The following is a 14,471-nucleotide window of genomic DNA, read 5'->3' on the forward strand; positions in this document are numbered from 1 at the left end:
ATAATTACAAAGGACAACAATTTCTTTGAAATTTATTACTGGTATAGATTGTATGATAGAAAAATCTTTATAGAACACGAGTAAGTGTGTCATTGCAAGTCTTTAAGAAAGTTTTAATTAACTGATACAATATTAGGTTCACCTACCTCTAGACTCATAGCTCGCATCTATAGACTCGCAGCTCGCATCTACAGACTCACAACTCATGTCTTTTTACACACAGCTCACGTCAACATGGCTCGCACCTTTTTTGTATGAGATTGGACTCATGTCTCAACTCGAGAGATGTTTTAGCTTGGTTTTAGAAGTTTTTTATCGTTTCTTGGACTTAGAATTGAAGTGATGAGATTCCTAATCCCAATTAATGATGTTTATGCTAGTGATTGTATTTTTTGTGCTTAGCTTGGTTTTTAGAGTTTTTTATGGATTCTTGGACTAAGAATAGAAGTGATTATTCTAATTAATGATATTTATACTAATGATTGTTTTTTTAATTGATTTTACATGCTCTAAGTTACTAATCTGAACAATACATGAAAAGTAATGAAATGCATAAACAAAAATCACATCTTTCTCATGCCAACCCATGCCCAATGGAGCTCAATTCTTATGGTTTCAAAGTGGATTACACTCGTACTTACAAATGCTAAGCTATTTGTTAATAAGTTCCAAAGCCTTGTGGGCTTCAAAATCATATAAATCACCACAAAAATAAGGGTTTTTTCCTTCCAACAAGATATGCAAAAAATAGAATAGCCTAATACATATAAGCTTTAAAACAAAATAAAAACAACAAATATAACACATCCAAAGCTCCAAAACCGTATATTTTTTGGAGTGCGACCTCAACACCGAGCAATAATGGGTGATCCCAATAGTTTGGAATGGATAGAAAATAGTCCCCGATGGCACCAAATTTGTTAAATCAAGAGCAAACCTTATGCTTTGCCGAAACAAGTGTTGTTTGGTCTCTTGCCTAAGAGCCGCAAATGTAACTTCCCGATGTGGATGCATTAGTTTGTCTATCATGTTCACTCTGTTGTCACACCGGAATGCTTCCTTTGCTAAGGAGATGAAAGTAGGGGTTCGATCATCTTAAGAGACAGTTATCTACTCTATGGATCAATCACACAAGAGATGGATAGAAAGGAGTTCATGCACGCGAGATCCTACAATCAAATGTATTTAAGCAAAGTCTCTATCACGCAAGTAATATACAATGGAACACAACCAAGAGGGTAGGGGAGAGCTCACAAGTATTCAATTGTAAGGAAACAAATGTGTATTGCTTAATATCAAAATTGACTTTTATACAAATTACTAACTTCGCAACAAAACTTAAATATAATCTCTAATCTTAAACGGATATGTACACGAAGTTTATGACTTTAGCACAAGGTAAGGCCTCTTTATAAAGTCCAATGTAGTCTTACAAAAGATGGGCTTCTATTACCCGCACGGGTAAGATGACAGCATGTCTATGGTAGGTCAGGTGTGAACAAGCATGTTCTCTACACTTCAATCTAATTACAACTAAATCTTGAAAAAATTGAGGTGTTTTTTTCTCTTCTCCCATTGACCAAGTCTGAGCGGGCTCCTTGACATCAATCCACAATGAAAGATCTCAGCCTCCATGCACATGCCAGACAATGCTTCTAGATCATTTTGTTCATATAACCAAGTGGCTTTTTAGAGCAGGTTTGGCCTGGCGGTTGCGGTGGAGGCGCTCTGCAACAACAAAAGCGAGCTCAAGGGACTGAGAGGCATTGAGACGAGGGTCACAATGCGTATGGTAGCGCGATGCCAGGTCATCCACAGTCACTTCCCGAGTACCCCCAATGCACTCTGTCACATTTCGTCCCGTCATCTCCAAATGCACCCCGCCTGGGTGAGTACCCTCATCCTCGTGCACATCAAAGAATGTCTTCACCTCTGCCTGTCATTGTCAACACAAAAAACGAAGCCAATGTCATTCCCATGCTAAGCATGCGTTTAGGGTAAAGACCCCACCTGCACAGATATACCTACCCACCCACCCCCCTCCCCACCTCTTTCAAAAAAAGAAAGAAATCCCAGAAGTTGAGAGGGAATCAGCAATGTCTAACATGCGAAATTCCGAACAAAAATCGCTAACTTACCAGTATAGCATCAAATGGCCTTGTTTTGTAGCCTGAGGGTACCTTGATAGTGTTCCCATGCATGGGATCACTCACCCATGTCACAATGGCACCTGCTTGGCGCACAGCCCTGATCAAATGGGGCAGTTTCAACTTCAGCTTCTCAGCTCCCATCCTCACTATCACCGTCAGCCTTCCAGGCTTGTTCTCGGGATTTAAGATCTCACAAATCTTCACCAATTCTGCAGGATCCATCTTATCACTAACCTGCCAACAAATGTTTTTCTGTCAAGCTCAGTACTGCAGAGAGAAAAGTCCCGACGTATGTCAGTGATTGCTGTAGGGAATGCATGCATGTCTACTCTACTGAGTACTCACCTTGACGCCCAGAGGATTGGCCACACCTCTCAAAAATTCAATGTGGGCACCATCGAGTTGCCTTGTTCTCTCTCCCACCCAGAGCATATGGGCAGAGCAGTTGTAATACCATCCGGTTGTAGAGTCTTTGCGGGTGAGGGCATGCTCATAGGGCAATAACAAGCATTCATGAGATGTCCAAAACTCAGTTGAAGTCATAATGGGATGGTCAACAGTGAGCCCACATTCCCCCATGAAGCCCAGAGCATCATCAACGCGGTTAGCAAGCTCCAAATACCTGCAAGCTTCTCTTGTTAGCATGACCAACATGAGGTTATACAAGTACCCAACAATTAAAGTAGGCAATGCTTTACACGCTAGGATCATATACCTGCTCCCTTGCTCAGTGTTTGATGTGAAGTCCAAATTCCACTGAGACACTCTCTGCATTGCTGCATATCCTCCTGTTACAAATGCTCTCAGCAAGTTGAGAGTTGCAGCGGACTGGTTATATGCCTGCATCATTCTCTGAGGATCCGGGATCCTGGCACAAGATGTAAAGGCATCTCCATTGATATTGTCTCCTCTGTAACTGGGGAGAGAAACCCCATCCTTCTCCTCATGATTTTCTGATCGGGGCTTTGCAAACTGACCAGCCATACGCCCAACCTGATGCACAGAACATGTAGCAACAAAGCATTCACACGATAGTGGGGGTGAGGGCAAGCCATATACATATATATGAATATAAACACCAAGCTCTACCCATTTGTAAGCATGAATTCATGAAGATGTAAAAAAATTCAACACATTTGGCACATGCTTATTCAAAATTTGGACACATGATTTCACATGCAGCATCCCAAGAGTTAAGACATGCATGCACGTGCCTTCACCTTCCACAAGGTGTAGTTGGAACCATCCAACTTTGCAAACTCAGAGAACATATGAAGTATAGTCAGGGCAGCCATCACAAAAGCTTGGGCTCAATCTCAGAAATATGCACAATCTCGGAAGGAGTGTCCACCACACGTACCAAGGTTGCCACCAAAGCCCGAACCACCACAATACCCCTTCTGCAAAAGGGAATGTCCACTGGAGAGGAAAACGCAGCCAAAGAGGGGCTACTGTCCTGAAAAAACAGACCGCCTGTGTCCAAACTCCAAGTACAAGAAAATCGCTGATGAGAAATTACCTTCTGGCTGTAAGCAATGAAGCCAAAGTGAAGGGAAAGCAATCAGCAGCAGCTGTCCAGAAAACGCAGCAACCAGAGGGCTACAAATCTGAGAAAAACGCAGAGGTAAAGGGGCTGTAGATAGGGCTGAATCTGGGAGCGATGATACCATGAAAGAGTGCACAGAGCGGAAGCAAATAAGCACTAGAGTGTGCTGAGTAGAGAGTACAAGAGAGAGATATGGAGCAACTATGCTGAATATACGGAAGTGATACAGTCCCAAGCAAGAGACAGAAGTAGTCTCATAAGTGAGGGAGCAAAAGATAGACTAGGCAAGATACAAAAGTGAGAGGCCAGCCCACCTATGGAAGAGTTGGCCGACTAGACATGCTACAACTGGCTGACTGGGCATGATAAAGCTGGCTGACTGGGAAAATGCATCCAGGCTAGGAAGAATCCCAGAAAAATATGTAAATAAGGGGTAGCCAGCCCACAATCAAGGGCCATGCAAAAGGAACCAAAAGGACACCAAACATGGGCAGAAACTAGGGATGAATGTTCTAACACCCCCTCTCAGTACCAAATGCTGAACAAACTCCGAGAAGCCGAAGATGAGGAGCCAAGGAAGCCTGAGAAACCGGCTTGGTGAACAAATCCGTAGCATTCTCCGCTGAAGGACAATACTCCAAATGCAAATCTCCAGCAAGAACCCATTCACGAACAAAGTGATATTGTATCTCAATGTGTTTCGTACGAGCATGAAACACAGGGATCTTGGCGATGGCGATGCAACTCTGATTGTCACACCAAAGAAGAGTAGATCCAGTAGGAGGACAGCCAAGCTCCTCCAATAATCTCCACAACCAAATCGCCTCACATTCAGCATAACAAACCGCACGATACTCCGCCTCTGTAGAGGAAAGCGCCACAATAGGCTGTTTGTTACTACTCCATGAAATGGCTCCAGACCCAAGTGAAAAAACACAACCAGTGGTCGAACGCCGAGTATCTGGGTCTCCAGCCCAATCTGAATCAGACCATCCAACAAGAGTGCATCCTTGGCCATAGAAGATGCCAAAGTCCAGAGTGCCGCGCAAGTACCGAAGAACTCTGAGAGCACACCGCCAATGCTGTTGACAGGGTTTGGATGAGAAAGAACTCAATAAAGTGACTGTGAAACACACGTCCAATCGAGAGTAGGTCAACCAAACCAAACAACCAACGAGAACCCGATACTATCCCTGATCAATCCCTAGAGAAGCATCAAGTAGAGAAAGCTTCTCACTAGTATCCATAGGAGAAGATACTAGTTTGCATCCAGTCATCTCAAATCTGTCAAGAATCTCCCGTGTGTACTTCTGCTGAGAGAAAAAAATGCCCTTCGGGGTCTGCCAAATCTCAAAGCCAAGAAAATAATGCTGAAGGCCAAGATCCGTCATGTCAAACTCTGTCTCCAAAGCATCCATGATTGAACGGATCCGCACAAAATAAGAACCTGTAAAGATGAGGTCATCAACATAGACCACAATGATAACAATCAACCCCCTCTCAAGGAGGATATAAAGGTTCGAATTTGCATGAGAACGGTGCAGGCCGAGCTTCTGAAAGAACTCATCAATCCGTTGGTACCAAGCCCGCGCGCCTGCTTCAGACCATATAAAGCCTTCTTCAGCCGCCGGTACACCTGATCCTGTTTTCCTGGAACAACAAATCACGGCGGCTGATCAACATAAACCTCCTATATAAGCTCTCCATTCAGGAAAGCCGACTTGATGTCCATCTGGAATACGGGCCACTATGATGTCTTGCAAGAGCAAGAACGGTGCGAATGGTAGTCATCTGGGCCGTCGAAGTGAAGGTCTCATCGAAGTCGACTCCAGGGCGCTGAGCATAACCCTTGGCAACCAACCTCACCTTGTGCTTGTCCAAGTTGCCATCAGCTCGGAACTTTGATTTGAAGATCCAATGCACACCAATCACCTTACGCTGCAATGGCCTAGGCACCAAAATCCAAGTGCCATTCCATTCAATAGCATCCAGCTCTGCCTGCATAGCACAATGCCAAGGCGCATGTGAAAGAGCCTCGTCCACAAAAGTAGGATCAGGAGGACCATGAATGATAGACAACATAAGAGCATAGTTAACAAACATGTTGCCCTCATGAATTTGTTTCCCTGTAACTCTGGAAGATCGCTTGAGAGAACTAGGCAGAGGAGCAGGAGGAAGCTCACATAACCCAGAATCACGAACTGTCTGATAGTACCATCCAGGCACAAATCTGCTCGAACGTGCTAGAGGAGGAGCAGAGTCATCATCATTTGACTGAGAATCCACAGCTGGAGGTGTAACAAAAGCAGAGGGAGGAGAAGGAGGCGGAGGAAGAAGAAGCTCACCACCCCCCTCTGAATATGTAGGAGTCTCGTCAAACACCACATCACGGCTCACAACAACTTTGCCGGCCTGAGGATCATAAAGATGATATGCCTTGGACACAGTGCTGTATCCAAGAAAAGTCATGCGCTGAGACTTCGAGTCCAACTTGGAGCGATGCTCCTTAGGCACATGAACATATGCCAAACAACCAAATATCCGGAAATGAACAACAGAGGGCTTCTCACCATGGAAAGCTTCATATGGAGTTTTATCAGAAAGAGCAACAGTAGGAGACCTGTTCTGAATGTAGATAGCAATAGACGCCGCCTCAGCCCAGAAACATCGAGGTAATGAAGAATGCTCAAGCATAGCACGGGCCATCTCCATAATGGTCCTATTCTTCCTCTCTGCAACTCCATTGTGTGATGGAGTATATGTTGTAGTTAGCTGTCTCCGAATGCCATGGGTCCTGCAATATTGCTGGAACTCCTGGGATGTAAACTCACCCCCTCTGTCGGTCCTGAGAGCCTTGACCGAGGAACCGGTCTCTTTTTCCACCTCAACTCTCCAATCACAAAAGTGCTAAAAACCCTCATCCTTGGTCTTCAGAAAGAAAACCCAAGTATATCTGGGGAAGTCATCCACCATCACGAGCATGTACAAAGCCTTACTCAAAGACGCGGTACTCATTGGACCACATAAGTCTGCATGAACAAGAGCAAGTGATGCTGAAGATCTGTGTGTCGCCTCCTTCGGAAAGGCGGCTCGGTGTTGCTTCCCTTGTAAACAAGAGGAACAAGCAGAGGATGGAGCCTTGATGGTCGGTAAACCCTCAACCAACCCATCCTTTGAAGCTCGTTGTAGAAGCTGATAGCTCAAATGGCCAAACCAAGCATGCCAAAGAGTAGAAGAAGAACCAGAAGAAAGCAGAGCGGTCAACTTGTACAAACCACTATCTTGGACTCCCTGAGCCAAGATGCTACCAATCTCCTTATCACAAATGGTAATCTCATAACAAGAGAAGATCGCCTCCGCACCCTGAGCTACAAGAGCGTTCACTGACAAAAGGTTAAATGCCAAATCTAGAATGTACAGAACGTCAAAGAAGTACCTCTTGTCCTCGGAAGAGCGGAAGAAGTACCTCTTGTCCTCGGAAGAGCGGAAGATGGGAATGGTGCCATGTTCATGCACTGGCACAAAAGAAGAATCACCCAAAGTGATCTGACCTAACCTGACAGTGAATTCCTCGAACCAATCTCAATGGGGTGTCACGTGAGCAGTCCACGACTGCGACTAAGAAGTCACAAGAACAAGTATACGACGAGTACCTACTAATAGAAGAATACCATCATCCTTCTTGGTCTGAGACTGCAGAGGAAGAGTTATTTGCTTCTTCATCCCGCTTCTTCTTGTGACATTGGGGCGATTTATGACCCTTCTTGCCACAATAATGACACTCAATGTCCGTGTTTTTAGAAGATTTGCTTTTGTCTTTATCCTTGTCGTTATCCTTGGAGTTCTTGTCAAAACCCCCTTTCCCTTTCTTTTGTTGATTCTTCCCTTTATCTCGCGCAACCAAAGCTCCATCAGAACCACCAGAGGTGCCAGTCCACTCCTCAAAGCGAGACTCAATCTGCATAATGGAGGGGAGAACTTCCTCCCAAGTAACTGGAACAGGATGAGGAGAAGAAACATGAGACTGAAAATAAGCATCGAACCTCTCTGGAAGCTTGGAGAGAAGCCGAATAGCCATATCCTCTGTAGAGATATCCTTGCCACAAACAGCAAGCTCGTCCCGGAGATCTTTCATCTTCGAGATGAAAGCAGATAAAGATGGAAAGGATAAGTTCATAAGGTGCTTTTTCAACGCCAAAATCCGACCCGGAGACTTAATCTCATAGAGATCTCCAAAGGCCTTTCAAACTTCATGTGCAGCATCTGTTGTACGCACATGAGAGAACAGAATCCTGATAGTTCAACATCAGAAAGGAGAAAACACGACGATCATTCGCCTGCCAAATATCAATCTGTGCCTGAGTCACACCACCGGAAGCAAGGGTGGGAGGGGTGGCATTGGCAGGTGTAACAAGCCAATCCCAACGATCCACACCACACAAGGCTGATTTCACCTTCACCTTCCACAAGGTGTAGTTGGAACCATCCAACTTTACAGACTCAGAGAACATATTTAGTGTAGTTGGGGCAGCCATCACAAAAGCTTGGGCTCAATCTCAGAAATATGCACAATCTCGGAATGAGTGTCCACCACAGGTACCAAGGTTGCCACCAAAGCCCAAACCACCACAATACCCCTTCTGCAAAAGGGAATGTCCACCGGAGAGGAAAACGCAGCCAAAGAGGGGCTGCTATCCTGAAAAAACAAGCTGCCTAAACCAAACTCCAAATTGAAGAAAAACGCTGATGAGAAATTACCTTCTGGCTGTAAGCGATGAAGCCAAAGTGAAGGGAAAGCAATCAACAGCAGCTGTCCAGAAAATGCAGCAACCAGAGGGATGCAAATCTGAGAAAAAACACAGAGGTAAAGGGGCTATAGATAGGGCTGAATCTGGGGCAGCAAAGGGAATCGTTGAACCGGGAGCGATGATACCATGAAAGAGTGCACAAAGCGTAAGCAAATAAGCACTAGAGTGTGCTGAGCAGAGAGTGCAAGAGAGAGAAACTATGCTGAATATACTGAAGTGATACAGTCCCAAGCAAGAGACAGAAGTAGTCTCATAAGTGAGGGAGCAAAAGATAAACTAGGCAAGATACAAAAGTGAGAGGCCAACCCACCTATTTATAGGTGGGAAGAGCTGGCCGACTCGACATGCTACAACTAGCCGACTGGGCATGATAAAGCTGGCCGACTGGGAAAATGCATCCAGGCTAGGCTGGGGAAAATCCCAGAAAAATATGTAAATAAGGGGTGTTCAGCCCACAATCAAGGGCCATGCAAAAGGTACGAAAAGGACACCAAACATGGGCAGAAACTAGGGATGAATGTGCTAACACAATTTGTATTAAGGGGCAAGATTAGGGAAGTACACAGGTAGATAAGATGCACGCCTACAAAGGGCTTGCAAATCCCCAAGGTGCTCACCAATGAGAATTGACAAGAGGGGAGCAGATGGTGTGGGTTTAGCCAGCTGAGGAGGGGCAGACTTTAGCATGGACCAGAACCTACACCTTGTTTGGCATGTTTTACAGCCCACAACAGGCTGGTGGCAAAAATTGTTTCCTCTAGCAAGGAAGACCATGGTTTTCATAATGGACGACTTTGATAGTAGGAACTTGGAAGCCCATCATGGGACACTGATATGCTGAAATGTGTGAGGCTGTGGTGATTTCTGGAACAAGTGTAGAAAACATCACAAAACTCCCATGCAGTACAACTAGTTTACTTTCTTTGCTTTGGGTAGGTGAAGCTCAGACTCAATCATGGTGAAGGCTAGCATTCGAGAATACACACACACACACACACACACGCTTAACAGAGAAAGTAGCTGGTCAGGCGTGTCACATGCGGAAGCTCTGGGAGTCTTTGTTCAGCCCTAAGCACCATCCTGGAACAACCTGATGCAAAAACGCATACAGAAGAGAGAGAAGAGAGAGAGATATAACTGAGTATTCAGTATATTCTAATGTACAAAAAGGTAGTACAAATCTTACAGCCATAGGCTGCCTTCATGAAAAGGTAGACACCCTAGTCTAGTCCTAGATCTATGACCCAACTCATAAAGAGTTGAATGATCAAAACGATGAGCACTTTTGCCTTTCATATGCCTTGGAATAAACTAGTGAACTGGCCGACTGCTGCTGGTCGGCCAAGTCCTGGAAAAAGTCCGTCAGTTTTGCTTCAGCCGACAGGTGATTAATCCCTCATAAATATGGCCGACAGCCCCTGACTCTTCCTCCACTAGTTCTTCCCTACCCAAAATAGGCATCCCTGTTCAGCTAAAGGGTGGACATTATGTAACACACCCACTCATCACTCATCACATGTTGCATACGCGGTTGCTGTACTATTCCACAGCCAGCCCTAAGCCTGATTAAGAACATTGATGCTGATTAACACAAGATTAAGACAGAGGAGAGAGGTCAGGGTTTTCTGTATTTAATATGGTACAAAAAGGTTGATGAATGCTTGTACATGGTTTGGGCCCTTGATCAGCCCCAAAGGGGTTGACCTCTGGCCCTACATAACTTCTACTGCTGACTGAGTATGATGGAATGACTGAATGACTGAATGCCTTTGCTGAATTATGAGGGATGCTTATATATATGATGAGAGGTACAGGTTGGCCAGCACGAGTAGCTGTCGGCCTGTTTGTTGGACAAATAATCTTGATTTTATTCATTTAAATGATGCGCTTTGTCATGTATGCTACCCAACACCTGGTGGCCATTGCTGGTTGCTGCTGACAGGCTATCTAGGTCCCCCATGGGCTGCTGACAGCAGGCTGAATGCCCCTGCTGGCTGCTAACAGGGTTCCCAACCCTCTTCATGATGACTATGATGAGGATGGTGATGTTGAGGATGTGGACGATGCTTATGCTACTACTAATGACTTCAATGATTAGTCAAGGATTAAGATTGTTCATACAGATGTTTAGCCATGGCACGGGCGTGCACGTGCACCACAAGCTGCCTCAATGCATTCTTCCACTCATCAAGCTGCTCCAACATCCAGAAGTTATAGGCAAAGCGTGTGTCAGAGTACTTCAATAGATCCTTGGAGCCATTCTTTGTGATAGACTAAAAGAATATAATGATGGTGTGTGACGAAGGTCACCATCTCTCTCCCCATCTCAATGACAGGCAAGTAGTAAGGCAATTTCCCAATGTCCTTCAAGAGATTGTTAAGACAAAGGGCAATGCGTGGACTAAAACAAATGTGGGGATAGCGTGCCTCAATAATTGCTCCTGCTGCCGTGTTGGCATTTTCCTCATCTCCAATAAACTACAAGACATTTGAGGCCCCAACATACTCAATAGCCTCACTCCGTATATCAACAAGTCTCTCTGCAGTCTTCCCTCGGAGTTGTCAATGGAACTCACAAAGTATGACTTACTTCGTGAGTATGCAACAATGCCTTGAATGGAGCGAGAGCTTGTGTCGCTCCAACCATCTCCAATGGGAGTGATTGCCACCCCTCCCTGAAAGAAATGAGCAACAGCCGCATCTACCTGTGCCTTCCTACCTGGATGCCATGTAGCTGCAAGGCTCGCCTGCCTGCCTGATGGAACAGGAGCACGAGAAGGAACTCCAGAGGGACCTACATGAGAAGCCCTGGAAGGAGTGGAAGAGGGGGCTCCACCTCCTCCTGAACCTGATGAAGAAGAAACAACTCGTGCCATAGGTGCTAGTGACCTCGCCGGTTCGGATGCATCCAATGAAGCTGCGAATGCGGTAAGAGCAGCCTTCTTTGCATCTGGAATGAGAGGGCAAAAGTTAACGCCGTGGCCTTTCTCTCCAATGAGATGGCATGGACTTTATTTGCTCCTCCATTATTCTCACTGCCATCATAGCTGCACTTCCACTTCTTGCTCCTCCCTTGCTGGAATATTTGTTGCTGCTATCAACCTCATCCCACCACTTCAAATCCATGCTGCTTGGAGACAGAGGACAAAGAATGAGCTAGAGCCTAGAGGCTGGGGCATGGAGGATGAAGAATGTGTGCACTATGAGGCTTGAGGCTTGAGCACGGAGGATGAAGATTCAAGAATGTGCTAAAGGAATCAAGATAGAGCTGGGAGGATGCGGGGACTCCGCCCTCGGAAGGATAGTGACAAGTGCTAACAAGTGCTTACCGTAGGACGCTAGGCCCTTGGTGGCTACTAGCTAGCCCTAGGTAGTAGGACGTGAGGCTTGAGCCTCTCAGCCTTGAGGAGAATGGATTATTGGAGAGGGCGTGAGCCTTGAGGGAGAGGGATGAGAGGCACAAAACATAGGCGGCATGCTCAAAACAGTCCTGCGTAGCAGTAAAGAAAGACACGCGATTTTTTTTTTTTGGCCCAAAACAGCCATTTTCTGTCCATGAGACACAGCACCCCCCGGAATGGCTTGTGGAAGGTTCGTGGGACGTTTCGGAATGTTTCACCTGGCTGTTCCACAAATGGGAACGTTCCTGGGCGCTCTGCCACATTTCGTATTTTCCTCTTGGCCACATTCTAGGTATACGGAACGGCGTTCTGTGGTATCTCTGGTTACCCAAAGTGGCTGCCCCGCTGCAGCCTTGCTGTACATGGTGATTTTCCCCTAGTTTTCTCACCTGCCAATCACATAGGCTGTGTGCCTCTAGAACTTCAAAATCATTCATGTGCATGCACCTACACTATCCATGTACACGATGATGCATCCCTAACCTTCCCTGCACTCAAAGCCTGTGTCCAGCCCCTCGCTTGAGGGCCTAGCCAAGGCTATTTTGAGCTGCCTATGGTTACCTAAAGTGGCTGCCCTGCTGCAGCCTTGAAAACTGGTGATTTTCCCCTCAAAGATTTCGCACCTGCCAGTCATAGGTTATGTGCCTCTAGAACTTCAAAATCATTCATGTGCATGCACCTGCACTATCCATGTACACGATACCCTGCACTCAAAGCCTGTGTCCCTTTACAACAAAGGGCTCACAAAGGCCAACACTTTGCTAAACCCCAAGCCTAACCCCAAGGATCACCAGGTAACAGGTATGGATGTGTCAAATTTCCAATGACACCAAAAAAATGACCATTTTTATTGCATGAAGAATCCCCAGTAGTTAAGAATGCATATGTCATATCTACTCCTCTAAGCCATACCTTCACCATAAAAAACCAGTGCATTTTCAAAAGAACATCAGCCAAATAAGCAAGTCGTGTTCTGCAAAACCAATAAGAACTATACAAAACTGAGCATCTCATATACCATAGCACGTTGGGCATATGATATCCTAGGTCACATTGGGGCATAGGCACACCATATCAGTACAGCAAATTGAGAACACCATATCCTACAGCGAGGCGGGCTTGACATATCCTGAGGTAGAAAGGCCCTTCACAATGAAAACGCATAGAAATACCAGCAACATATACTTGTAATTCATCATGAAAACTACTAGCACATGCAGTAGAGAGTGCATTCTTAGAATACAGTGTTTGAAAGCTTACCTTTACCACAGGAACCTGACCACCAAACATGAGCACCACACTCATCTGGAGGAGCACTCGCAATGTATCCCGAATGTTGTCGGCATTGAACTCCTTGAAGCTCTCTGCACAGTCCCCACCTTGAAGCAGGAAAGCTCTTCCCAGCGCTGCTTCTCCCACCTTTGCTTCTAGAGAGCGAGCCTCTCCAGCAAAAACCAAAGGGGGAGACCTTGTCAATGCTTCCACTGTCCTTGCTAGGGCTTCTTGGTCAGGGTATTCGGGCTGCTGCCATGCCTTCTTGGATGTCCAGCTTGTAACAGACCAGTTTTGGGTCTCTGTTGTGGGCGGCTCGGCAAGCTTTTGGGCAGCGCCAGATGGCTCTGCAGCATGGACTGCCCGAACGTGAAGTAATGGGCGCTTTTGAGAGTGTGAAACCTTCAATGAAAGGGGAGAAGAAACTGAGTCAGGTTTGATGAAGCCTTCAGAGCACAAGCGGAGAGATGGGATTGTAGTAGAGGCCATAGCCATGGTGCGAAGCGCAATGCAGGCCGTAGACGAGGCAGGAGAGACGAAGACGAAGGTGGCTGGGAAGACGATCATATAGCACTGCGTTAGGAGTATTTGGTAGAAAAAACCTTGATGGGCGATTGAGAATGAACCGTGTGGAAGGTCCACACAGTGGAGACAGGACTCCTGTCAGCTTTGTTGAGCCTTGTAGAATGCAAGGTATTACCGACCTCTTTGGCGGTTTTTTTTTATGACCTTGAGAATTAATTTACTTAAAATCCATAAATTTTCTCTTGAAAATTTTTGGCCTTTTTGGACTTTTGTTATTGGAGGTTTTCAAATTTTCCCAAGAAACAAATGACCATCGAAATTCACTTTTAATATCACAAATTCACTTTTTTTCTAAGAGTTGAATAAGCCTTAAGTATGCATAAACACCACTTACATGTGCCTATAGATGGTACTCTAAAGACAAACATTTTTAATGAAAATTCTTTGCAAGAAAAAATATCATAATATCAACAATTATAAGAGGTGTTATGTCTCATATTCGACATAACGAGGCTATATACCTGGGTAGTGGTTCAGGCCGGACATTTTAATGTGTGAATTAACTTTTGGGCTATATACTTGGGTAGTGGTTCAGGCTAGACATTTTAATTACTGTGAATTAGCTTTTAGGCTATATACTTGGGTAGTGGTTCATAATTATCAACAATCATAAAAGATGGTATGTCTCATGTCCGAACATAATGAGGCTAGCATGAGATTGACAAATTTACTTAGTGTGAACTGGTTTTGGGGCTATATACTTGGGTCA

General features: G+C 45.3%; 1 protein-coding gene across 1 annotated transcript; it reads right to left on the reverse strand.

The window, feature by feature from the left end:
• Positions 1–1,379: 1,379 nt before the first annotated feature.
• LOC147623116 (phospho-2-dehydro-3-deoxyheptonate aldolase 2, chloroplastic-like) lies at positions 1,380–13,856 on the reverse strand. The gene is made up of 5 exons (XM_086821176.1): positions 13,166–13,856; positions 2,866–3,143; positions 2,496–2,772; positions 2,139–2,384; positions 1,380–1,936 (listed from the first exon to the last, which is right to left on the reverse strand). The coding sequence occupies exons 1-5, from the start codon at positions 13,742–13,744 to the stop codon at positions 1,670–1,672; spliced, it is 1,647 nt and encodes a 548-aa protein (XP_086677302.1). The 5' UTR covers positions 13,745–13,856; the 3' UTR covers positions 1,380–1,669.
• Positions 13,857–14,471: the final 615 nt, after the last annotated feature.

Source organism: Cibotium barometz, chromosome 27 (assembly GCF_041138505.1).
Source record: "Cibotium barometz isolate CiBa-2024 chromosome 27, ASM4113850v1, whole genome shotgun sequence".
NCBI classification, from domain to species: domain Eukaryota; kingdom Viridiplantae; phylum Streptophyta; class Polypodiopsida; order Cyatheales; family Cibotiaceae; genus Cibotium; species Cibotium barometz.